The sequence below is a fragment of the Falco punctatus genome (assembly GCF_963210335.1).
Source record: "Falco punctatus genome assembly, chromosome: 16".
Classification (NCBI taxonomy): Eukaryota; Metazoa; Chordata; class Aves; order Falconiformes; family Falconidae; genus Falco; species Falco punctatus.
The window spans coordinates 6,519,026-6,546,793 of record NC_137596.1 but is presented as its reverse complement, the minus strand read 5'-3'; the positions used below and the strand labels follow the sequence as shown (position 1 = coordinate 6,546,793).

General features: G+C 42.0%; 1 protein-coding gene across 1 annotated transcript; it reads left to right on the top strand.

Moving 5' to 3' along the window:
• The first annotated feature begins 455 nt into the window (after nt 1–455).
• On the top strand, nt 456–27,511 carry LOC308054351 (uncharacterized protein). Its single transcript, XM_080366982.1, has 12 exons — nt 456–3,558; nt 7,284–7,544; nt 10,026–10,147; nt 10,670–10,718; nt 10,987–11,030; nt 11,170–11,828; nt 13,554–13,659; nt 13,945–14,091; nt 14,298–14,358; nt 14,598–14,764; nt 14,847–14,957; nt 16,061–27,511. Exons 1-12 carry the CDS (start codon nt 3,483–3,485, stop codon nt 16,187–16,189), a joined length of 1,932 nt encoding a protein of 643 aa, XP_080223108.1. The 5' UTR covers nt 456–3,482; the 3' UTR covers nt 16,190–27,511.
• Nucleotides 27,512–27,768: the final 257 nt, after the last annotated feature.

The following is a 27,768-nucleotide window of genomic DNA, read 5'->3' as shown; positions in this document are numbered from 1 at the left end:
ATTTTCTTGTGCTTTCTGCTCAAATCTCCTTCACCCAAAATAACTAGCTATACAGAAATTCACAAAGCAGTTTAGCAGCCTAAATCTGCATTTAACAAGGAACAGACAGTGCTGAGCCCTACTTCAAAATCACTTCACACTGGTACCCTGTAGCTACAGTTAGATGCTGGTACTCCACAATCTGAAAGTTTTTTGTTTGAAAGATGAACCATCTGTGGATTTCAGAGCACGGTCACTTTGCAAACATAGTATTAAAATTTACTTTAGAGATATTTAATGTGCTACACAAATGGATGTGTACGTGGATGGCTTTTTCTCCCTCGCCACCCTGTGCCAATTCCTCTGCATAAGCAAAAATGTCTGATTTTCATTTTAGAAGCAAAGCCCCCAGAAGCCCCATAGGCTTGGTTCACATTGTTTCTGTCTTTCTACGTTCAGTTAGTCCAGCCTAACCCATTGTTCTTCAACTGCCACTTATGTCTGAACCTAAAAGCTTAACATACATTTTTTCTAAAGGCTTCAGTGCTCATGATTAAGGTATAAAAAAACCCACCAAGAACAAACTTCTAAGAGCCCTGGTCTCAATAGATACAGCTCTGTACAATCCTATTAAAAAAGCAACAACAACGTGGCCCAAGGACTGAGTAAAAATACCTTAAAACATGTTTTTTCCATTACCCGGTTTCTAAAAATGATTTTTCTTGGTCCACTAAATTTCCAAACGACTGTAAGGTAATGAGGCACACATGAAAAGCCTGACCCTGCAACTTCCAGCAGTAACAGCATGTGGTCATGTTGCTGAATGCATGAGGAAGAAGGTCAGTTTTCTCCTTGGAGACATCCCTACCTCTTCAGGCACGAGGGAAATGCTCTTCCCCACCTACAGTCGTGGTGACTCAGCCATTTGGAAAGAATGCAGAGCGCTCAAGAAAACAGAGAGGAAATGGAAGAGTCCTATGAACCGATTCCCTGTCCCACAGTATGCCAAGATGGTGTCAACACATTAAAAATACAGTAAATCTCAGCAGTCCGTAAGACATGAGTCTATGAACCTGCTCGTGCCTGCAAATGCAGACCAGTTTTTGCTGATTTCCATCACTCCAACAACACATAAGCTGAATCATTCCTCTCCAGAGCTCAGCAAGGGGCTTACTGTTGATCACAAGCATGTTTTACTTCATCAGCTACACGTAACAGCAGACTATGATGTATTTGACTCTCTAGCTCCCATTTTAGGTCCTCTGGAAAAACAACTATATTCCGGTAACAAACCAGCATCTGCCAGTACTTTTCAGCTGAGAAAGCACAGACGAGCTGCCTTTGAAACCACGCTTCAGAGTACAGATCCATTCTCTATAGCTCCTAAAGGTTTGCTTTGGCAAAGCAAGCAGAAGAGCTGGGGGGAGGGTGAGGGGGGGGGGGGGGGAATCCAACCCAGAGGAAACATCTGGAAATTTTTTATTGCTACATCTTTCCAAGGTCTGTCTGAATAAAATAGTTTCTTACTGAAAAACTGGTTAAAGTGAGATGCATCCAAAAGGAGACCCATCACAATTGTCCGAATAACAAGATTTTTCCCTTTTGTCTTTGCATGCATATTAGGCCTCTAATTTTAAACTTTTGCCTTCAACTTTACTGGATGTTTGTGACAGGTATAGGCTGGTGAAAATCTATGTCAGAAAAATGATGAATTTTTTATTCATCATTATTTTATAAACAAGGCTTATACCATGCCTGGCCACTTATTTGGAAAACCGAGAAATCTTGCATATAGTTTGGGATTGGGTGATCAATTCCATTATGGACTTGCCAGCTCAATGAAACAGAAACACCCCCCCCCGACAGCTCATCTGTGCCCATGGGAGGTCACTGTTGCTTCACAGAATGGATCAGATGTGCCGGGTTTAGGTTAACAGCTCAGTTCAGGAACACCAGCAAACCACTTTCTCTGTAGTAGCTCAGAGTATCCTCTCCTTAATTTCCTTTTCCAGAAATACACCAAAAAGCAAGCATACAATTACACAGAGCGGAGGCTGATACTTCTCAGAGATGTCCTAAGACTAAACCAAATCACATCTCCAGAAGCCCTAAGGCACTGACAACAGGCAGATCGATACAGTTTCGTCACTCTCAGGCAGCCTGCAATCCCTTAAGACCTGACCACACAGCTTAGCAGAGAACTGAATGCTGTCAACAATTAAATGCGCCTAATCACAACATACAACGATATTAGAAACTAAGGTCGCACAGGAGAACAAGCTCTACATGGTCTAAAGAGGTGCAAACAGTCTGGAAAATTTCTTGGTTCATAATTGTGGGGGACTGAATCTAACCGGCAGTCTGACATGACAGAAATTCCATCACAGATGAATAAAAGGCATTTCAGGTAGATGAAAATAGTCTGAACATGCCACCTCTGTCATCATCACTAGGGAGCTCTGAATCCAAGGAAAACATTTAGAAGTAACCATGGAGCATCATTCAAGATGAGTCAGTAGCAGACAATTCTTGGAAATTTACAATAAAAATCATGCAAAAAGCGATGACGATATTGTCAAATACATCCTCATTACAGCTGCAACCCACTCTCCCTCTCCTGCTTTCACTATATATTTTTATCTTCTACGGCAAAGATCACCCTGCAGACTTCAGACGATTTCACAAGTTCTGATGCCTTCAGCCCTCAGACACACGGCTGTGTGACGCGGGTGGAGACACACAGCTCCTGCACAAGGCAAGTAGCACGACTTCTTTGGGACAGGCAAACTCTGTTAGAACCGAGCAAGGAAACAGGAATCCCTCCGACACCCTCCCTTCTTGGGAACGGTGGTCACTGTGAGGGAAAAGAGATGAGATGGCATCATATAGCATCCCTAAGGCAAGGCAGAATGCATCTAGAAGGCACAACATAGGAAAACCGACCTTGTCCATGTCCTGCATTGTTTCTGTCATCTAAAGGCAAAGCAGAGCATAAGTGGTTACTGAAAGAAAATCATCACTGCTAACGGAAAATACATCATCTTTCACCTCATAAATCTGAAGATTTCAAAGCCACAGGCAAGCAGGACATAGTTCCCAGAACGGGCATTCTAAGGAGATCTGAACAACCGTGACTGGTGAGAAAAATTAATTTTCTCTTGCACCACAGTTTTGTACTGCAGCAAGAGGTAAGTAGAGTTCAGATTTCACGGTCATTGAAATGACTAAGAGCTGCTGAGGTTTACTTGCTCAGCACTGACTGCTGTCGTTACAGTTTGTTTCTCTCCGAAGCATCATACACCGGCCACTGCCAGCAGACATCCCAGGTGCAACTACACGATGGCCCGTCTCAGCGTAGCTAATTAGGTATTCCTATTTACTATAAAAATGTGAGAGAAACTCAACAGCAGTGTCACAACCCTAGTTTACTACCAGCGTGGATGCAAGCTGTTAGTAGTATGCACATCTAGAGTACAGCATAATTTAAGCTTTCCATCGAGGGCATGCAAATGGAACCTCTGCAACAGAGCACTGCTTCCCAGGAGAAATACTCAGAAGGAAAAATCCACAGACTTCAGAGCATTTAGCAACATTTTTCCCGTGTGTCCTGAGCCCATGATTGACATGTTCTGCACTAGTTCTGAATTTTACGCAGCTTCGTTATTCATTGAGTGCCTTTTTAAATGACTAGTCATCCATTTAGTTCAAGACCTATTTACACAGCCCGATGCTCACCTTTAAAGAGACGAACATGCACAGAGTTGATGCTTTATTTGTGTTCCAATCAGACACTGAAAGCCTGTGCAGGGGAAAAAAAGCCTTACGTTTGCCTTCTGCATTGGTGCAAATTAAACCCACCATCTCCTGATCCCTATGTATGTGAAAGAGACTATTAATAAAGGAAACCTTTGCAACAAAGGGTTGCATAGCGAGGTGAGTTAACAGTTGGCAAAACAACAGCATCTAAAGGCAAAGGCAGACAAACACCTAAGCCAGCAAATGCCGTTAAAGTGGGTGTGTGCACTAAAGAAACATGTAGCAACAAGGGATGAAGCAAGCTGGAGAGCATTCATCCTACATCCAAAGATATAAAAGGAGCTCTACCCACTGGCAGCATAACCTGAAAGTTTACATGGAGGAGAGAGATTTGCAGAGCTGCCCATCATAAATCAGTTGGAAAGGAATTGCTTTAATTACAGTTATCCACTAGGAACTTCCAGCTGGTGACGGCCATTTTGGCTGAAAATATTACATCAGTAATCAGAATATCTAAATCAGTACACCAGTAATTACATCAGTGTAGCTAAAAAGGAAAGAAAAAAATTTAAAATAACCCCCCAACACAAAGATCATGCAATTTTTCCTACGGGGAGCATGAGCAGAAGGGGGAAAGTGCAAACCAGTTTTTAATAAAGGCTCTGACAGCTCTGTTTATGACCAAACCTGTGTTTTGACTTCATTGCCTTCCACAGATGACCGTCACTAAAGACCTTCATCCAAACATTCATACTTATATCCTCACTTAGTATATCTTCGGTGCTTGAAATTTTCTCACTTTCTTAGAACAGATCATGCAGGGTAGGTTAAAAAAAAAGCAGAACTCACTAAAACTGTGGAAGATAATGAAAATATTCTTTGCCCCCGGGTAGAAAATACTTATCCCAGTCCAGGCTTCACTGGGTAACGAGCTGAACGGTTCTGTCCATAGCTGTAGGAATCAAGAGGTACCAACTGAAGCAGTATCTACAGATCCTAGAAAGCCATATTTGCAATCTCTCTGCTTGCTGTGCATGCTGAAACTTGCCTCGCCACGATGTATACAGGAGGACATGATGTAGCATTATTAGAGAGTCCAAATTTCAAATTGCTATTGAAAAGACAGAGACGAAGCTGTAAATGGACAGCTCATTTCCAGTAATACTTGTTTATAGAATAAGGCTCCTAAGAGCTATTTGAAATTAGAGTAACAAAGCATATTCACTTAAAATATCAGGTACCTCTTGAAGTTAGAAGCAGGAGAACCACAAGATTCCCTGTTAAACAAATACAAAGCCTTGGAGATGGTTTCTTGTAGTGGCCATATTCCAAGGTTTTTGTTGCTAGTTTTGGAAATCTGCTTCTCTTCTCATGGCTACAGGGATGCATTCTGGTCCTCTCTGTACCATAAACCCAGGCTAATTCCCGATTTCACTGTGAATGTAAAATACTACTATAAACCAGCAGTGAAAACTATTCAACATATGGGTTGGAATATAGAAAAGAATAGACAGATGAGAAATCTCTGGTGTGATTTACTGCCCAATAAATACAATGATTCACCACAGCAATTTCCCGTCTGCAGCAGGCCAGATTCTCCCACCTATGCAAGTGCTGAGCAGTTCCTTAAACGATGCCTCATCCTACTGATTTAACAACACCATTTACAGAAGAACATACTGTTTCATGTCACTAAGGAACTGGACCCTGTCTCCAGTTTGTCCTGGGCTTGTACGGTCAACAAAGCAAAACAGGTGAAACGGAAGGAAAATATTTACCAAAGCAGAGCAGAATGTGTCCTTAGCCAGAAATAGACGCTCTTTGTGGCTGATTTGCCAGATAGGTAAGTAACCTTTTAAATTCTGAAATATCCTTCGACAGGTCACTTCCCTTAAGCAAACTGGTTACAATCCGCTATGGAAGAAACTGGAATATTAGCTCACTGTATGTCCTCAAACCCTAAACACAACCTACAGAGCTCTGTGGATTTCACAGGAATAAAAGAGAGCTGCCTTGCCGTTGTTATTGAAATCACGGGCAGCCATGCAGAGCTGTGGATACATCAGCCATACCTCTCTCCTATGCATTCGTGCTTTTCAGAGCCAAATGCAGTAACGTTACATATACGTTCTGTGGGGCAGGGAGCCAGGTAACAGCCTTCCAAGTGCTACTGCAGTGCAGATTGCTTCCTGATTCTACGCTTGTTCTACAAGCATCACATCTCCTGGCTTTCATCAATACCTAAATAATTCTTTCAACATTCCTGAGACTGGAGTTATTGCACTCAGTACAGAGAAACGGGAGACAGAGGATTGTGCAGGTCTGTAGAGAGGAGTCATTACCTAGTTCAAACTAAAACACATATTTAACATTGCTCTTTTAACTTGCTCCAGAAAGTCTGGCTGCTTTCTGCTCAGACTGATACACACAAGATGATTCTGCTTGGGAATAAAGCTGGAATGCTTTCCAAGACACAGCTAAGGAAGCTGCTGCATTTGATAAGCACTGTAATCTTTTTCCAAACTAGGTACTTGAGAGAAATATCTGCTTATTGAGTTGAAATGGCATAGCCCACAAGCAGGATTGTACAACGAAATATATTTCCCAGGGACATGAGAATAAAGTCTAAATCTGCTACTGAAGTCTCCTCGTGACAAGGAAATAGGCTTCCTATAAGGAGAGTACCCATCCAAATAGATATTTAATCCTAATGAGTTTTAATAGTTGCACCTGTCACAATATGTAAGATTCCTTCCTTGTTAAAACAAACAAAAGAAAAACCCTAAACCACCCCCCCCACCCCCAACAAAAGCAATACTATCCTTAGTGGAGCACATAGCACTTCTCTTTCTTCACCAATTCAAAGCTATGCAGATTATAGGGGATGTCTTAGCTGAATTTTCATATTTAAGGGAAGATTATTTATTTTTGCTTCATGAAGGCTGAGAGTGATCAGTCCTCTTACACAGCCTTGCAATAACTGCCCCCCTGCCTTTTTTTTTTTTTTTTTTTTAAGAATTCACAAAACATTTACTTCAGGATCAGTTACTTGTTTGCACAACCCTGTCAAACAGTCTGTCAGAGGCTGCTTTTCCCCTACTCGTGCCATTTGCAGTAAATCAATCAGAGTTTCATTTTTCTGTTTTGTCGCTAAGGAAAAATATTTTTCAACTTGTACTCAATCTCTTCTTGGGAAAACTCATTTCTTCATCAGCTGCTGCAGATTGTTAAGACAGAGGGTGGGGCCTTCCCAGGCTGACGTCCTTCAAGCCATACCTGAGTATAAAGAGCAAGGGAGAATCGCAGCCAAGAAACTCAAAAGCTGTTTCCAGTGACTGCTGGGATTCCAAGGCTGGCTTCATCCTGCAACTGCTATTAACTTGCTGCTAAAAAGAGAAGAGGGAAGCTGGGCCCAGCTCATAGGGGCTAATTACATTGGAGAATTAAATACAAATACCACATTCTCAATGTGAAACTGGATTGATTTTTTTTTTTTTTTTTAACACAACTGAATAAGCTTTTTTTCCTCCCCTCTTCTTTTTAATTTTGTTCTACACACACAGTGGTAATGTTGCAAACAGTCTGCATGAGTCCTGAATTACTGGTCAATCAAAACATCAGTGAAAATGAGATCTGTGGCTACAGCCCGGGCCAGGGATCTCCACTGCCTGGAGAAACTGCCAGTCCCAAAAGCTACTTTCAACAGAGCCCATCGTTGCCAGACTCCGGATTGACTGAACTCAATGTTGCAAGTCCCAAGATCTACTCTCCTACTTCACGTAAACCCCAAGAGATGCCTGCTCCCACCGGTAAGATCAAATCTTTATTCACATTTTCTGTTTTATGCGATGCTGTTACGCTTATTTTGCAAAGCGACTTGCAACTCCTTTTGTGCTAGCACAGTAGCAAATATGAAGCTTCTGTGGCAATAATACTGAAAATGTACGGCACACTCTCCAGTATTTATTATCTCCCGGTTTTATTTTGTTGTGGTCTGCTGGTGAAGTCAGAAATTACTCTGTTTGGTAAAGGATGCTCAATATGCCATCGGTTCTGTCTGTCTCTAGAGTTTTGCTGCTTGTTCACATTCTGAACTGTGACTGGTTCTGAATCTAACAGCAAGGTAGTACAGATGACCTTTTGAGCTACTAACATTACAAAGTTATATGAAAGTGTTTGGTGAATCACTGCCTTTGCTGAGTTCTTCAGTTTCAAGGATACAACTGGGCACGTAATCTGATCCATCATATAGCACAAATGGCTTGAAAGATAATAATGTATTAGCAATTCTGGTGGGTTTTTTATAAAACTTTTCAGAGAGGCCTTTAAAAATACTCTACGAAGAGTAAATAATTCATCACTAGAACACCAATCTAAAAAAGGAATTATTCCCATTTCTAGAGCACCCTGAGAAAGAAACGATGTTTTTTGAGGCCCCAATGTTTTAATCATTCAGTGATAGGTTAAACACTCAGAAATGCCAGAAATCTTAGCACAAACCAACAATTTGATATATACTCAACACTTGCTACACAGGGTTCAAGACCCTCCTCCTGAAGGGGTGTCAGTCTCTCAGTGCCTGCAGCAGGGAAGAGAAACAGTATCTCGCAACTAGAAACCACATCTTGTGTGGCTGGTTTCCATGCCAATATTGCCTCCTCTGAGACATCCCCAGTTTGGGGAGGTGCACCATCCCCATCTGCTGAGCTCCTGCAGTTCTCCTCCACAAGACTTGGCCAGTCAGACCCAGCAGCTGCTGCAGAGCACACACACAGATTTTGGTCAAGGAGGAATAAATAGTACAGGCACCTCGCTCCTGCAGTAGGAACTGCTTGCACAAGCTGCACACGCCTTTTTCATTTGAGGCTGCTGGGTTGTTTAATCATACGTGCGTTTTAATCACAAGTGCTGTTTTCATTCCCCATGCCACGAGCTGCGCTAGGAAGAGAAGCTGCTCTCTGCTCCAGCAAGCTGGGGGACTCCTTATTCTCAGTAGCCCACACGCTGACTCCCAACACTCGGGCTTCTTTGAACAGTGGCCTTCTATATGGTGTATTTTATTTGGGAAACAAAATTTGGGGGAAAATATTGGGAAGCTTTATTGGGAAGACCCTGAATGAATGCAATAAAGCTATTGTTTTACAATGACAATAGCAACTACTGAATGCATTCTATACATAGAAGTTCATACTCAAGGGGCGAGGGGAAACGACATGGTGTTACATAAAAGATATTTCAAAAGCAATGTATTTAAGCTCCTAATCTGGGCAAGTCTTTCAAGTTTGGGGATTCAAGTACAAGACTCAAGAAGACCTAACACAAACAATTAGAGAGCAGCTTGTTTTGACGAAGACAAGCTTGTTTGGGCAACTATATATATTCTCAAATAATTATTTAATTTTGCTACAGAAGATCATTGCTTCACTTTGAATCACACCACATTGACTTCCAAATACACCAAGAACCATCGGAGAAAGACACGGGACATAACATCACTATCTCATTTCTGAAACAATTCTGTTCCTTATTGTTCCACTGATATCAATATAACAAACCAGAGGACAGGAAACTGCAAAGATAGATTTACTGCAACAGATGAACATTAGAACATGACTATGAGGGGCAGCAATCTAAACAGTGTTGACATTCCCCAAAAGCAATCATATGCTCCAAGTCAGTACGACACCAGAAAGAACTGCCCAAGGCCAAGTCTCAAGATAGCACATTTGTTTCTGGACCACTAAAAAAAAAAACCACAAAAAAAACCCTCTAAACCAGAAACATCCAACTTTTTTTCCTTCTTTTTCCCAACCATCCACCCAAATTTCCTTCTGCATTGCTATCCTGCCCCCATTGTCCTCATTCCAGCTTCAGTGGCACATTTGCACTTGGGACAGTCTCTCCTCTTTGCTCAGAATTGAAACCATCCCTGCACGCTAAAGGTTGACAACAGCCTTCACGTGATAATTTGCAGGTTAACTGAGCTCTGTGCTTATACCTTCAGACTGAAGATCCAACAGCCAGCTTTGGGGTTTGTTTCTGTCTTGTTTCTTAAGAAAAATATTCCCTTTTTGAGACCTCACAGTCTGTTGCAGCCTGAGAAGCAATGCATCAGATAACCAGGAAGCAGACCAGAGCTAAGGAACATGTAGGGCGATGTGGAAATTTCCCACAGTCGATGACAAATATCAGAATCACAGACCATCTCTCAGGGTGACCTCATCCTCCCACTGTTCTGTAATAGCTCAGAGAATTATGTTACTTTAAGCATCATGTTATGTCTTTTCCAGACTCCGGACTTAGCTCTGATCCCCCTCAGAAGCGCTACATGGGTGTGAGAGTAAAGATGCCAGTACGGGAATTACTGAGAAAAATTCGGCTTTCCAAAGGCCTGGACCCAGCTCATAGCAAGGTGAGGACCTGAGTTTAGAAAGGTTGCTCCCAGAGCTGCAGCATCCTGGTGCACACACATCACGCTCCTGCTCTGCCACTGTTCTGGTGAGGTTACACCTAGAGCTGCTGCCACCTCCATCTACTAAATTAATGCTTTTAATGAAGGTGGAAAATACACCAGATTTTAAACAGACTGAGGGCCTGCGCTAGGAACACTTTTAAGACGCTGACAGCAAGAGCCCGTTCATGCCCTGGATACTATACATCACACAAGCACGTCAAAGATGGCCCACGAACAGTAACAACTTTGCTCTAGCAACCCTGATTTCTGAACAACCTGCACAAACAGCCCAAGAAGCTGGTAGACTCCCAGATACCCAGTCTGTTGTAAAAAATCTTTATAAGTCTGCCACAAATTACCCACTCATGGAAATTTATTCACAGTCTCTGCTGTGCAAAGTACATCGTGCAGGTCACAATTTGCTTTCCTCATCTTATGTGCAAGCATCTCAAATTGAGTTGGGTGTTTTTGTCTCCTCAGGAAGCCTCATTAATGAAGATGGTAACCAAAGGATCCTCAGGAAAAACAGGTTAGGAAACTCTTGGTAAAAGAGCCTCCTTTTCCAGTAGGATCATCGCTGTTAGGTACCCAAAGAGCTGGACCACTTCTCTGCCACGGTCAGCAACACATGGTGCTTCCTAGCTCCCCTTAAATCACAGGAGCAGGCCAACTCCGCACAACCACCACGTGTGTGTTAGCTCTCTGTTATCTGGGGCAAAATTTCTCACGAGAATATTTTCTGTATGTGTCTCCCCTCCCAACTCAAAATAGCTGATTTCTTCCTTTCTTTCCAACAGAAAAGAGAAGAGTTCACCCTTATACAGAGAAACAGCTTAGACAGGTATGCATAACACCTTCAACGCTGCGCTGCCAGCCTCCCCAGGCATATTTCATGTTGTATCACCGAGTGAGAACAGGACACTTCATGTCTGATTTCCCTCCCCCATCTTCCGCCCTCCCCATTTTTGTTGCTGTTTCAGAGCAAGCAGAGCGTTGGGCAAACGCTAAAAGGCTTAGAAGACCTTGATATCCTGGTGGAGGTACTGCAGGAAGATTTGAACAAAAGCCAGTTGAAGGAGGAGTCTCTGCATTCTGTGCCAGATGGCTTTTGGCAGGGCTTCTCCACAGATCCACAAGCCTCCCGGTGGGAAACGGGAGGAAGCAAGCAGGCACCTGGTGGCCTGCAAGAAAGACGCCACAGCTTAACCAAGTTGCATTCATACTGCTGTTTTAGAGATTTCAACTCCGTGTTGCAGGGGGAGAGAGAGACTTCTTTTCATGATGATCAGAAAAACACACAAGAGTCCATCTTACCAGGAATATTCTCAAGGACAAGCGAGAAAGAGAGTAGCTGGTGGATACAGGATGCGTGGACAAGTACCCAGAAGGATGTCCCAAGGCATTCTTCACAGAACACATCTCCACACTTCAGCCCATCGGGAGGCTGTTCAGAGATGCTTCTGGAAGCTAATCTGGGCTCTCCAAACACTGACAGACATTTGAAGTCGACCCCAATTTCTTTCACGCAGCAGGATCTTTCTGCCATCTCTTTCTTCCAGTTCCAGCTACACAGGGAAGAAAGTTTACTGAGAAATATCCCAGCGGACAAACTACTTGCACCTGATGAAAATGGCAACAGGTCTCCACTTTTTCTATTGAAATATACTGATTTCTGTTTCCTGGGGCATCACTTGTCCTGAGCCTGAGCTCTAATTCCAGCTGCTAGTTTTGGGCACACCTGTAGCAAAGGCTTCCTTGCTCAATGGAAAACTCAAACATGCCTCAGCACACGCAGTTTTAGGCAGATAGTAAAAATAGAAAGATTCCGTATTTGCAGTAGTATTGCCAAACTACAGCTGACATCAGGGTAAATTTGCAGTATTAACAATATTAAAGATGACTTGTATACGTAGGTATTTACAAGAAAATTTTAATCAAGCAAAAAAAGTAATTGCTACTGGGAAAAAAAAAAAGATATGCAAAAGAGATCTTTTCCATGCTGCAGACACTCTCAGGATAATTACTTGTATTATTAGTTGGTAATAAAAATGGGTGGGAGGATTACACCAAAACATACATATGCTGCTAGTCTAGCCATAGACTTCCAAAGAACGGGGAGTGGCTGTTTTGTTAGAAATGAAATCAAAGGTTTTACTGATCCAATTTTCCCTAGAATGGCATGCTTATATAGAAAATAGCTGTTCATTAAAAAAAAATAATAATTTGAAATCTCTTATTAGGTTCCATTAATTCAGCTATTTTGGGGAAGCTGGTATCAGATCAGATTAACAGAAAGCATGATTTATGAATGGTCCTAGTCTTGGGAAAGAGATTAATTCCTGTTCACATAGACAATCCTGTTTCCAGTTTAAAGTATTTATAAACCACACAGGGAAAGCTAAATGCAGCACTGTCCTCTTCCATGAAGTACCATGTTCCATTCAGAAGAATGATTTTCAGTGCAATAATCAAGTTGCAGACCTCACTTTTCAGCAATAATGTAGCTGTAACCAAGTTACAATAAGCCACCCACTACCACATTTCCTGCATATTTTTTTAAAAAATACAGAAAAAATTCTCATGTGAACAAAATTAATCACGATTAAGAAATTAGACATTTCTACTACCATGTTTATGTAAAATTCACAAGCTAAAATTTCCAGCAACCTACTTACTTCTATGAAGTATTTAAACATCAGATTAAATGGCCAAATGAACATAAAAAGGCGGGACCCACCAAAAAAACCCCACCAGAAACAGCAGTAAGTGTCAGAGCTATTCAGACATCTTCAAGGATATCATGCTACAAGACAAGGGGGAAATAAATACATAAATAAGCAAATCCCTACATTAATTCTTCCTCCAGAAGGAAAGGAAGATATGCCCAAATTTACAAGAAAAAAAAGAAGTATTTTTCAGGATGAAATTCAGGAAAAATACTTGTACTATTTTGAGTAGTTCAGTAAGGCTGAATACATAGAAAAAAAATGAGCTCTCCTCCTCCACAAGACTGAATTACAGTTTAGATTTTCAATTTTTAGGTGTATCTTGCAGTCCTTTCCCTGTACTGAAGGACTCTTCAAAAAAAGGAAGAGGAAATAGAAATTGTTAGCAAAAAGGAATCATGGAATATAGCTCTTGGAGAGGAGAGGAATGGGAAATAGCAAGAAGTGAGGCCCAAGAAATCCTAGAGGACAAAAATCAGCAACTCCATTATTAATACAGAGATTAAATAAATTAAACATTTAAATATTTCAACGTTCGCAAACCTTAACATTTCATGCTTTAAAATACATTCTGTTACTTTTGAGCACTTTAACCAGTGCTTTATGTTCTAATTGTTTCAAACTGTGTTCTGTTCCAGGCTGCTGCACAAAGCTGTTGCCCAGGGAAGAAGAGCTCTGACTTACGCACTTGCACAGAGATTCGCATCCCTAAATAAGATCAATGAGAAGGATGTAGAGAAACGGGTAGGATGCTAATTTGCCAGGATTAGGGTCACTTTTAATCACACGCAAACATCTTTCAAACCCCAGTCAAGCACCGAGCATCCTTTTGGACAAGGTGTGGCTACTGTCCTTGCAAAGAGGGGAAAACAGGAACAGGGAGGAAGTGATCTGCATAGAGCAAGTATTAGCACAACTGGGAACAGAACCCAGCGTCCCACCTCCCCACCTCATTCTCTAACAAGCACTCCTGTTTGAAAACTCTTTTTGCCTTTCACAATGAAGTTTCTCCCCTTCTTCTCTTCTCAGACTGCATTACATATCGCTGCAGAAAAGAACCAGCACCTGATGGTGAGTGACCTGATATCCCTAGGAGCTAACGTCAATGAACAGGATGGTTTGGGGAAAACTCCACTCCACCTGTGTGCAGAGAATGGCTATTTGAGAGTTCTAGAGGTAAGCTGGTCAAGAATGTACAAAGACACATGTAAAGGTAGAGCAAAGACAACAAATGTGTTCTTTTCTTTAAAGTATACAAGGGTTTTCTATACCTGAAAATTAGCTTTGGACTGATGTGGTTGAAGTAAAGATGGTGTTGGGGGAGGACAGTGTATTTTGGCACTGCCAAAAATCAGGACTTATCTCAGTCTTCTTTACTTCAGGTTTTGAAAAACTGCAAAAACAACGGCGTGAGTGTGGAAGTGAATCTGATTGACCATTACGGTAAGGGGAAAAGCTTAACTACATAGATGCTTAGTGTAGACTCCAAAGGTTTCAGGCTGCAGATTTTATCTGGGCCAAAGGATGTTCAATTTCCTGTTTAAAACTAAAAGGTCTAAGAGGAGAGCCAACCAGTCTTAATAGCCCCCCACCCACCCCTACAAATAGCCAAGCGTGGGATGATTTACTCCAGTGAGGTGTTCGAGCACTCGTTTGACTTCTCTGCGGTCTGTTCTGTTCAGGTTTAACACCACTACACTGCGCTGCTCTTGCCCACACTGCCTTAGTTATGGAGTCTCAAAAAACTGACATCGATACTGACATGGGAAGGTTTCTCCGACTACGCAGAGATCAAATTCTCGAGGGAATTAACTGCTTATTACAAATGGGAGGAAAGCCCGAGTTGCAGGTGAGGACCAGCAGCAGCCTGTTTACTGTGGCCTTAGGTTTTCTTATTCTTTTGCAATCACAGGTTTCACTGTCATTTGCAGGTACTAAATTCACGTCAGACTACCACTACCTATTTAAAAATTGAGGAGAACACAGAACTCATGCGTTTGCTTCAGACTCATAAACCTAAGGGACAGAACAATCTTCAAGAGGTAACTGTCTATAGCTACTCTGACACAGGTTCTAGCATTAATACCCAAGAAACTAACTGCAGTAATGTCAGCCGTACCATCTTGTAAACACAGTAGAAGATGCTCCCAGCCTCGCCCTGTCTTTCATAGGTTGAAAATCCCCTTTTCAGGTAAAAAGCACTGTACAAGCTCTTACCACACTTGGTCCCATCCCAGCTCTAGGGGCTGCTCCAGCTGCTATAATTTAGAGCAGTTCACTTGCATGCAGGTGCTGCCCGCATCCTGCTCGCAGCTGTCCCCAATCCAACCCCCTCCCAGCATGTGAAGTGCCTTCTCCTCCAATGTTTTACAGCACACCAAGCCAGATAACAGGTATCTTGGAAGCAACGCCAGGGGAATTCATCCTCTGCTGATAAAGGAATGCTACAGGTGTATTACCATTATATTCAGTTACCTTCAGAAGCTTCTTAGAAGAAAAAGAGCTCATTTTCTCTGTCCCTTGGTGTACACGTTCAGCACCAAAACTACCCAAAACCTGCACTACTGGGCCAAAAGATAACCAGATTACCCAGCGGGTATCAGCATCTCTTGCTAAATTTTTGGTGCAGGAAACACGACACCAACACTGAAAAGCAGAAGCTTGAGTGCTTAACAGAGGACTAAGGTTCTAGGGTGAAATTCTGCTCTATTGAAATAATGCAATATCCGCCACAGATTCCAGTATTCTTGTCCCCGATTAAGCAAATATTCAGTGCAGTTACAGCTCTTTTATCTTTTCCAGAGTCTTTTTTGGTTCAGTCAGGTAAGAGTTCCCACCAGTGTACACGCACAGATACCAATAATAAGTTTTCAATTAGAAATACAAGCTTAAAGCCAGATTTCAAGTCATTTAGGAACCCACCTTCGTAACAGTTATGCTCTGCAGGAGATAAAACACAGTAGAACACAGTAATTTCAATCCAGCTCATTACTGACTGAACTGTTGAGCATGCCACCCCCTCCAATCTTATGGTAAGGGGAAGAAACTAGACTTTGCATGTCAAAACTGGTACAGGTTCTTGACACAAAGCCTGCATCACTGTTAATGCTGGAAATTTACTGTTCTGGTTTCTTCACCTGTACAGAGTTACAGTCTGCCAGATGCTTCAAGAAGAATGCCCAGTCCATCGTCACCAGATAACTTTTCTGAACTTTTTTCCATGTCACCTTCGGACCCCTTTGACATCATCCTTAAAGGTATTTCATTTACCTAGTCAGGGTCTTTGTATCTCAACAGCTGTCATGTAGCAGCTAGCTCCATACCTTCCCTGCTTTGCTATATAGCAAGTAATCATCAGTTCATGTGGAAAAGATGCTTGGTGACTTATAATAGACTTTGGATGAACTCCAGAGCTCTGCACAGAACCTCTTTTGCTTGCAAAACTCCTTACTCATACAAAGCCAAGTAGAAAATAGGGCAATAAATATGTGGCATTAGAAGGAACACTTAGCATGTAGATTGAGCTGAGTATTTGTTTATTGCCTTCCAGGAAAATGCTGATAAGGCTCATTTATCTGCACCTCATGGTCCACGTGCTGCAACTGTTGCTGAAGAACAGACAGAGAACAGACAGTGAAAGTCTTCAAATGTATTATAGCTTGAACTGACTGTTGAAAATATCTCCTCAGTATCCAGAATTAAAGTGCAAACTAATAAATGGGGAAAACCCTTGAGCCAGGTTTCAACAGTATTAAGCATTCAGTGTTAGGTGCTCCAGTAAAATGAATAGGGCTTAATTTTCTCACAAAGCTGAGCACTTGGACTTCTCTTTCGAGGTCCAGAGGTCCATTTGAGTTGCAGGTGTTCTACATTCTGAAGCTCTAACTATTTCTGTAGTGCAGGTGCCTAGCTTAAGAAAAAAAACCCCTTCAATTTTAGCCATTCAGAGCCTAGTCTTGAGGATACCAGTATAAAAGTAGTCTCTACAGTCCAAACAATGTTCAGATGTGCTGAAAATCTCAGGCAACTCGTAGTTTTAAACATGAGCTATGGGAACTCCAAATCTGATGGGCTATATTTAATACTTCCTGCAGTTTCACTCTGAATTTGTCCAAGGCTGGAGTTGTCACACTTTAAGGCAGTCCTGGGGGGGGTGGGGGTGGGTGGGAAATCCCTCCAAAATTAAACATACCCACATACTGAGCATGTTTTTTCAACAAAAAAATCGAGCTCTTTATTTATGCAATCAGAATTTGCCACCAATAACAGATTGTAGGTGAAGTCTGGGACACAAAGCATTTTGAATCTGTTCCTTTCACCAGGTGATCTAACCAAGGAATATACCCGTGTAAAATTCAACTATATGACAACACTTTACAAGGATAATTTTTAATACTAAGCAGTTTTGCAAATTAGGATAACAAGGAGTTTAAATTATTCTATGCTGCCAGATATCTAATTATTCAGTAGAATTTCTATATATTAGACAATTATTGTTAAAAAAAAAAAATAATTCTCTTCCCAGACTGACTATCATTTTATTTTAACTTCTGATTGTGAATCAGCTGGTTTCTATGAAACTTCCCTGTTTGCTACATATGGAGCAATCTACATTTACATAACCTAGAAAATGACCGATCCAGCAATCAACTCACGTATGTACCTCCTGTTGTAAATGGGAGATTTTTCACGTGTAACCATTGCAGGATCCAGTACTAAGTACTCAGCATGTTTGGGGAATATCTTTTTAATGAACCATTTGCATTTTCTTCTTGTAAAAAAGGTTACATTCCTCTTATTGAAAATCGTTAAGTGTTAAGCTCCAAGAGCTATGTTGCACAACATGAATTAAGTTTTACTGAAAAATGACAGTGTTTAAGTTAATTCCACTGGAATTTGGGTCATATATACTATGTTTCTTATGCCCTGAATGGCTAAATAGTACTCTTCTATATTTTCTCTAGTCTGAATGAGACACAATACTTAAAAAAATTTAAGTATTTTATTAAAAAAAATTAAATTGTTATACAACTCATTACGTGAATAACGACAGGTACTATTCACGCACCTCCTTCCATAGGTGTCCTTCATGTTTTCAGCATGTGAAGTCTTTTCTTTTTCCCTTTTTTTCCCAGGTTTTACTTGGAAATACAAATATTTTCCTCTCTGATGATTTTTCTCTGTCCCACCATCACCACTCATTCTTCCTTCATGTTTGCATTTTAACTCGCATGTGTGCTCACAGAACGTTTTATTCATTTGAAAAGAATTAATGAGGATCTTCTAGGTTACTCAGCTTCCATTTATGTGATTTAAGGATCAAATCCAACACCCACTTAAATTAAAGACTCCTTATTTGCAGTGAAAACTGACCAAGAAACTGCATCACATATGGAACCAAGAATGAAGCAGTATGGCGAACAAATAGAGAAATGCATCAATAAGCATTCTCAGTGAAGAACAATGGATTTCCTTATAGAACACCTTAAAAATAAAAAAGCATAGAAAACTATTGTATAAAAATACGATATAAATCAAGTTCTTTTAGACACATGGACACCATTCAGGTAAAAGGACAGGAACCCTAAGCTATTATCATGTATCATTTATTCAATATACTCAAAGCTAAACTAGCTTGTAAAGTATATTCTGCAACAGTTCTATATGAATTACATTGACATTAGTAGGTATACATTTTACATTGTTTCATTGTTCCTTCCTGTCAATAAAAATATTATTTCTTGCGGTATGTAACTTAATTGATTTTTATGTACTGGTATAGGCATACTAAGCTCACAACAGAGGTGACCATCATGAAAAGAGCAAATTAAGCAGACTTTAAAAGCTGACAAGTGTATGTAAGAGTCTGTTGTTTGGGGGTTTTAGGAGTATAAGTGGTGCCTCTGCAGAAGCACCAACCTTACCACGAGAAGTTGGGGGTAAGGTGATTTATTTTGGAAAAATTAAAAGTAAAACCCCTCATTCTTTTCAAGGTACATCCGTTAACCCACTGCCTCTGACTAGAAGCTAGACAACTATTCTTTCCATGAACTGTAAAACTAATTCTGAACATTTTTTCAGCACTAAAATTTTTGCCTACAGCCAAGTAGAAAAAATAATCCATGCACCTAAGGAAATTAAGTAATACAAGACTCTGCGGAAAAAGCTGTAGTTCAAGCTGTAGTGTAAGGTTCAAGGTGCACAGCTAGACTGTGGCATGCGTGGGATCAAGTGCTGTGCTTCTGACACCTGAGTACCAGTTATGGCGACCAAGCTAGTACTTGTGGTATGACTCCTACAGCTAATTCATTCTAAACCAGATCACATGTGCTCCCACAGGCTATAATCATGCCTTTGAACTGTGGCACAGGCCATACTCACAGAAGCCGTCTTTCCTTCTTCACCTCACTTCTCGCCCTGTATTACAAAATGAGTGCCATTCGCTGGCTTACACGGTTACCAAGGTTCCCTGCTGCTTTGAAGATACATGAGCATTGGCACGCATCATTATTTTTAAGAGTACTGTAAAAGCTTTGCCACAGAATTAGTAGCAATTCGGCAAAGAAAGATAACAATAAATAAATAGATAAGATCCAGTTCTTCCAGCAGTTCTCAGGGATGCTCCTGATCAGGAAAGAGGAAACGCAGGAGATATCTGTAGATATCTGCAGATTTATAATGGCATGAAGAAGGCTCTGGCAAGGATGGAAGCTCTGCTGTCCTGGCAGGGCTCTGCTGGACACTGCGCATCTATCTGATCAGTGATAGTCACAAGGCCATAGAGCCTGTACATAAAGCGAATGACAAAGCAACTCTTGTCTTTAATGGATGTATAGAATCATACAGTATCCATGCCAGTTTTCTAGGTTTTCCTCACTAAGACTTTCCATTCAGTTAGGTGAAAGGAAATATCTGAGCCAGAGCCCTAAAAGCTGAAGTTACCCAGAAGACAAGTTGCAAGTTACAGCAAGGGGATGAACACACACATCTGTTAAAACAGCCTGAGGCAAGGAAACAGGAACTCTATCCTTGGTCCTCCCTTACTAGAATTTTGGCTAAATATTAGATCTTTCTTCTACAAAACCAACATCTTAAGGTTCCCGAGGGAAACAGGACACTGTCACAGATGTTTGGATGCTGCTACTACGCAGTCACAAGTACAACCAGTCCCTAGAACAAAAGCCTTCAATGCTAAGTCATTGAGCTCTACTGAATAGCTTTTCTGGTGCACACAGACGTGTTTCCACCAGCTTTCAGAAGTTATCGGTAACACAACTGCTTGGTATAGTTTACTATAAAACGTGAAAAAAAAATACAAGCATTGCCACCTAGCAGCTCATCTGTACCTATGAAACACATGCAATATAAATTGCAGAGGTGACAAATAGCATTGCAAAAGATAGATTAGGGAAGATATTTTATGGATTAACAAGAAACTGCATAGCAGACACATAGAAGCTCTTCTATGTGTTGCCTAAGTTGAAAGGGTAGAAAAAACACAAGAACAAGAGCAGACTGAATCTGGCCTAGATTTTCAGCAGCACAAAACTCTGCAGGCAGCAGGAGAACCTGTTACCGACCATTAACTCTGGAAGGTGCCTCAAGCAAAGAGCTCCTCCAGGAGCTACTTGCAGTAGCTGGTGATGGCAAAAATGCTCCAGCATTCTCCTTTCCCACTACTTACGCCAAATGGAACAACACGACCCAAATTCTTTTTGGCAGAAACTTATGCCAATCTGCATGGATCCAACTGGTTCTGGACCCTGTCACCCCAGCCTGGTACCACCACAAGACTGACCACAAAAGAAAACCTACCTCCTGTTTTGTTTTTACCCTCCAAAATGTGTCCTTGAAATCGTGCTTTGTGCATATCCACAATTACTGCACCAAAGACTCCCTAAGGCTGCTGGATTTTGATTAAACAAGCTATGATCTCCCAAATCCCCAAAAAACTTAGCTGAGAAGCATATGAACTGTTGCCCACTAAAACATATAACGTTAAACAGAGAACAATGCCATGATAGTAAGTAAAACACATACAAGAAAATAAATGCGATCTTAAAAAAATCCTCCTAATACACACACACACACAAAAGAATTCAGTATTTTAGACGAGGAATCAAGAAAAGGAGTCTGGGGGAGGCTGGACACTGAAAAATACCCTCCACAGCTCTTTTGGGAATATGGATCAACAGCTGCCATTCAAGAAGAAACACTGATGTTTGCTCTACACCACTCCGTATCCCGTTTCCCATAACTCCATCTCTCTCCACGTGATGACAACCAGGTTGAATTGCAAAGCAGAGCTGGAGGAGCCAAGTTTCTGAGCCAAGCAAGAGGGAGAGGCTGAGCTCTTGGCTGATCCAGATTCTTTTAGAACAGTCTCACCCATCAAGTTTTATTTTTCCTGCTTTCTTTGTGGCTAGAGAAACTTGGAAACCAAATTATTCAATTTAAAACAAGACATGTTTCTGCAGCTGTGCAGAACAGGACACGAAGTACATTTAGAGAAGGGAGTCCCACTAACTGAAAAACTCAGTATCTCAAGCACTTTGAAGAGGGATCACAGCAGGGAGAGGGTAAGAAAAGGAAAGATGAACAGGACCCTGGCTTCCACTCAACCTGGACAGCCGAGTTCTCAAGCTGTAGCAGTCACTATGACCCAGACTGTCCAAGCCACACACGCACACAAGCCAGAAGCTGCAGTTCAGTGTTGCTGCACACTTCACCAGCCTGTTTACCCAGAAGTTTCACTTGTCCCAAGGATAAGCATGCTCGGCATCAGCACCTGGAGGTTGCAGAATCAGCCCTAAAGTCGTCCCTTCTGTCTCGAGACAGTCTAAGTGTGCTGGAGTTTCAGGCATCCCTACTTGCCCTGGCTACTTACATCCATGAGGAGCTGGTTACATGGCACCTGTGCCCCAAAAGTACCACACCATCATTTTGCTGTCTTTTTTACCCTATCTGTTATTCCATGTGGTTTCTAGGAGGAGGGAGGAGTTTAAACTGAGATTATCAGGGAATGTTTTTCCTGAAGAAAGATGGTGAGGGGAAGGGGGTTCTTGCTGAGCTTCCTGCAATGCCCAGGAAATGATGCTTATTCCTTCTTTCCCGAGTTTCCAGGTTACAAATTTTTGTCATCTGCTTTGAAGCCACTTCACCTTTACTTCAGTGGCAGTTCTGGGGTTCACTTGGCTTAGCAGCAAGAGTTTAGGCTCCAGTGGATAAATCATCACTTCTCAGGTATAAAAACCCAAGAAGATGTTAACCAGTTGATATCAGGAATGCCGCAGGCACTTCTCTGCTCCATGCTTGGCCATACCTCACTGCTACACCCATGAGAAGCTTGTCTGGGTAGGGCCCAGCTCTTAATTATATCTATTTGTTATCTCTATCTATAATCACTAGCCAAGTAAGTTTACAGAAGTCTCATTTTTTCGAGCATAACAAGATCTCCAAACACAAATACTGACGTGTGTGTGGTACAATTAAGTACATGTAGAAATCATAACACCACTACCTCAGTAACCAGAGGGTTACTGTGTAACCCAGAATAAATACTTACTTCAGATCTGAAGCAAAGCATGCAGCATGAATTAATTCAGAAGTCTAGTGGCAGATTTTAAACATTAAGATTGTCTTGGTTTTGCTTTGTTTTAAATATAACCCTCTGGATCCCTTTGGTACTGATGAGTAACCAGCTTTTGAATCCTTCACAATTACTGCTAGAAAGATACTCACAGCTAATTGTTTGCTAGCGGCACAGAAACACAGAGCAACCTACCTTCAAAGGTCTATACAAAGGCCAAAAAAAGTTTTCCATACTCATGAACCCTGGGACTTAACAAAGCATTTTAGAGTCTACAGAGCACAGCCCCCTTAAAACTTCAGTTCTCATTTTCTTCACAAGAGCCTTACTCATCTCTTTCTGCTCCTTCCACATAAAGCTTCTTTAGATAGCAGGGCTAAAATGTATGTTTACACCTCTACTCAGGCTGTGATGAAATTACATTTCAGTTAAGCAAGAAGTATCTGCCTACTAGAAAGCCTCTAGGAAACATCAGTGAACAGAAATTAATCTACTAGGATTCTAAGTAGTTGGGGCAGTTTCTGATATCATTTGCTAATGCTTCCAAGTGTACATGTTTTGACTCCCAGTTAACGTGACCTTTCCATTCCATTTCACTGGAATTATTACTCACACACAAAGGCAATCCCTTTTCTGATACAGAAAAAGATAAGCTTCTGCAGAACCCAGTGGTTCTTAAGAGTTCACAGCCAAATAGAGTGTTTGCTAAGGTGAAGCACGTACACTATTAGAAGTCCATCTTGATGACATTTATGTATGTAATAGAAAATAAAAATCCAGTATTAAAATGACCTCTATGTTCACAGCAGGCTATTTCCAAGAAAATACTTGTCTACTGTAAATCAAAAACCTCAGCTACATTCTCTTACAGATTAAATAAAACTTCAGGTTTTAATTCTCCAAGGAAGCAAAAGCCATGCACCGCTATATTCCCCACATTGCCTTCTCTTCCAGAATCAGAGCTCAGCTGCAGAGATGCTAATTTAAAACCTCCAGGGTTTTAATTCACCTAGCTCTAAAATATTGCTATTGCAAAAACACAACCTCTAAGTCAAAGCAAAAAACCCCTACCAACTTCCAGTCTCTGCATTGTCCCTGCAACTAAAAAAAAAACCAACAACTGAGCTCTCTTTGGCCTATATGCTCATATGTTTAAATTTAAATTGCGATTGAACTGGCTTTTTAGGATTATCTCACAATAACCGATCTTCAGTTTTTTGTTTTTCAACACAGCAATTGAGTCCCAAGTACCAGAAGCCTTGTGCTCATTTGATTTGCAAAAAAAGCAAACAAGAAGAGTAGCAAACAGTGAAAAATAAGGAGAAATAAATCAGAGAAAGCATGGAGAGAGAAAGGAAAATAAAATGACAAAGTTCCACAGTTGGATCACTTTCGCCACTCCAACTGAATGGGTGGTGCTTGCTTTTCTGAAGAGAACAAATAACCTTACAAAGCTCCAGGTTGTACTGTCACATGCTTGTATTTTATGTGGAGAAAGATGCCTTCCTCTTTTGCAGGGATTAAGTATACTGCAGACCAAAAAAAAAAAAAAACCTAAACCACCCCACCGAACAAAAAAACAAAACACACCCAGGAAGAAAAAGCCCCACGAAACAAAGAAAACCCAAGCACAGGAAAATAAATACATGCTGTACGTTGCAGCTCCTACTTCTTCAAACAGGAAGTAGGTCTGCAGCAATTAGCTGCAAGTCTCCTGATTATTTTCCTCAGATTGGGGGCATAAAATTGATATTCTTATATAAATAACTACACCCTCCCCTCCCAACTCAGCCAGCTGTGAAACTGAAAAGGAACACAAGAACTATGCCACGTTTGTCATAACATCCTCACCCTGGAGCGAGGTGGAAGGGTTCAAGGTAACTTGCAGTTTTTAGAGTAATCAGTCCTCTGAGTCACTAGTGGGTAATGCCCCCAAAACCATCAAAAATACCTTGGCTTTGTGACAGCTGTCACAGCCCAGCCTTTCACTGGAAGTCTTCAAAACTACTTCAGCAGTTGCATAAGCTTCTCTTCAGAAAACCTGTACTGATTGTAAACCAAATTATCTAAAACGTACCTGACCTTCTTTCACCGAATCGAAGGCTACTGTAAACATCATCTGGAGAATAAAGTTTACATGGATAAAATAACAACGTGGTATAACTATGGAGGAGATTGGTCAAATATTTGCAGAAGGACATACACCACCTGTGGCTGTGTGAACACAGCCTTCCCTTTGTTTATAAACCTTTATTCAATTTTACAGAGAAATAAGACCCAAATTTTCCTTGACTGCCTTGCTAACTATGGGTCTTACAAACATATTGGTACCTACTTATGCAGATACCATGTAATTAAAATAACAACTAACTCCCAAACCCCAATGCCCAGGAAGAAAAATAGCTAACAATAATGTGCAGTTTGTAACATGAATCTGGAGTAGCATAGACTGGTAACACCAGTGATTAAGTTCAGCGAGGGGAAGGAAAAAAAAAAAAAATAGCGCTCCTAACCAAAGTAACTACATGACTTAAAAAACTGTATGTGCATCAGGGATGCTTTTACAAGTTCCACACTGGAAAAGAACAGAAGAACAGGAAGAGACTCCTTTGTTCTCTTCAGGAGCTATTTGAGAACCTGTGAAATCTCCAGTTTCCATGGTCAATAATATGGTGCTTTTAGAAGCTATTTATCCAATAGCCTGCTTTTCCCATCTTCTTTTAAAATTTAATAGAAAATACTGGAGTTTGTCATATTTAGCTCCTCCCTCTTTTTTCTATCCTTTTGCTGGACTGAGAAGACAGGTAATGACTAACGGGTCACTATGTAAGCCAGGCCTTTGAGAATGACTCATGCACTAATTCTTGGCCTTGATTACAGTCACAAAACATTTTGTGGGAATATTAAACTCCAATCCATGCCAGGAAAACAACAGCTGTATATCAGTTCTGCAGAAAAAGGAAGTCATGTGCCTGCTCATAACAGTGAGCAATCCCTAACTGAAGACTCAACTGGGAAAACGCCATCACAAGCAGTTTCCTTATTCTAGAACCATCACCACCAGACACTGGATTGTGTAGCAAATAGCAGTCAGATACATACTATAAAATACTTCCTATAAGAAGGAAGGCTACTAAATTCCTCTCGTATTCTTCACCTATGAAGCCTAACACCTCGGGGAATCTCCAAGGTCATTTCCACGATGATATCCATGTTGTATTCACAACGGCTCAACTCTATCAGACCCTGGATGGGGAGGCTTGCCCAACCTAATCCTCCCTGGAGGAAGAAAAAAAGAAAAAAGAAAAAAAAAAAAAGAAAATCCAGCACCAGAACTTCTAGACTTGAAGTGGAATTCAGAGCCTTGTAGCAGCTGACTGAAATACAGATGCACCGCCGGAGGGAAGGAGACGAACGCAACCATAGAACCACTCACTGCTGTCTCTAGACTATGCCATTAGCAGCTGCACAGCTCCAGCTGAACAGAGCAACCAGATTAAGCAGTCATTCCTCTGTGATCTCCCTCCCTTTTGCTCTCCTCCCTCTGCTCACAGATCCTGCCTGGCAGCAAGGCACTAGCTTATGAGGCAAGAGATGTGGATTGAAAGCTCTCTGGGAAAGAAAGGATTTGAAAGTACATTTCTGTGTGTCTTCCAGCTCCATGGATGTTGGCTGGCAGATGGCTCTGGCTTTATGTGTAATAACCCACCTCCCCAAAAAACAAAACAAAAGAAAAAAAACCCACCAAAAACCTACAAAGAAGAAGAAATGGCTGCCCTTAGTTTGGCAATTACCAGAGCTTAACTAGGTGTGCTCTGAGACTAGGCAGCAAAGCAAAGCCCTGAAGGGGACAGGGGAATAGGCAGAATCGCAGCTAGTTCCTGCATTCCAGTCTGTTTTAGGCAGGACCTATGCACAGGATTTCTCCAATGGGGGCAATTCCAGGCATGCTCAAGAGACAGAGATCTCTGTGCTTGGGGAATGCAAACTCAAACAAGGAGGTGAGTTTGGGCACTTCCAGCATTAGGCAGCCACTGAGTGGGAATGATTTGGATTGTAATTTAAAATGCAGGCAATTCAGATTTAAGTAAATCCCACTTTAAGACTTAACCAAACAGTTTTAGTGGATACTCTAGGGCACATTCCCCTGTAAAGCACAACCTGTACCCCAGCCATTACTGTGTATGAAAAAAAAAAAAAAAGGTATACCAACTAACTCCTCACTGTGAAAATGGATTTGCTAAAGGGACACCAACAATTTCTGGCAACCTGCATATTGCCAATTAAGATGCAGTCCTAACTTTTTTCAAAAAAAAAAAAAAAATAGCTCCTCTTTCCAAACACCCTTCTTTTGCTTCCCATTTTTTTCCAGGCTGACTAGCCTGGAACAGTGACTGCCATTCAAAAGACATCTGGAAAGCCCTCATTTATTGTGTCCCTAGAAAGTTCACCTAACTACAGCTCTTTGAGCTATGTGAAAAATCTTTAAGAAACATACGTGCGTTTGCCAGTGCTGCAGAAGGTACAGAGGATAGCAATGGGAAATGTCATCCAGAAACACTCCTGAATATTTGATCATAGGTTTTGCAAGGAAACAGAAGCCTCTGCTAGACAGGCGACACCTCCCTCACAGCATGTGCAGGTAGGGGGCTGGGACAGCCCGCCTTCTATTGCAGAGGCAAATTTCAGAAGGGCCTCAGTGTAAGATGTGACATTAAGCGCACTACAGTTGAAAACAAACCTGTTTCTTACATGACGCCGAGATGCTGATCCCTTCCCTGCTGGCGTGGCGCGGAGCAGCCCAGGGCTGAGGGAGAGGCACGGGCCGGGCGGAATGGGCCGTACGGGTCATGAGTGCCAGCCTGCCTGGCACAGCAGGCCGGGCTGCGGGAGGGTGGGCAGAACCCCCCGGGCACCCCCAGGCAGACCCCCGAGGCAGAACCCCCAGGCACCCCCGGACACCCCCCCGGGGCAGAACCGCCCAGGCATCCCCCCGACAGCCCCCCGGGGCAGAACCCCCTAGGCACCCTCAGGCAGCCCCCCTAGCAGCCCCCCGACTCCCCCCAGGCAGCCCCCCGGGGCAGAACCCCCGGAGCAGGCCCAGGCCCGCACTAGGCCGCTGCTACCCGGGCCCGGCCCGGCCGCGCCTCGCCACGGGCCAGCCCGCCCCCTGCTGTGCGGAGAAGGCCGCGGCCTGCAAGCCCGGCCCGCCCCGGTCCCCCAGCACCGCCCCCGGCCGCCCCGGCCCCCCCGAGGCCCACTCC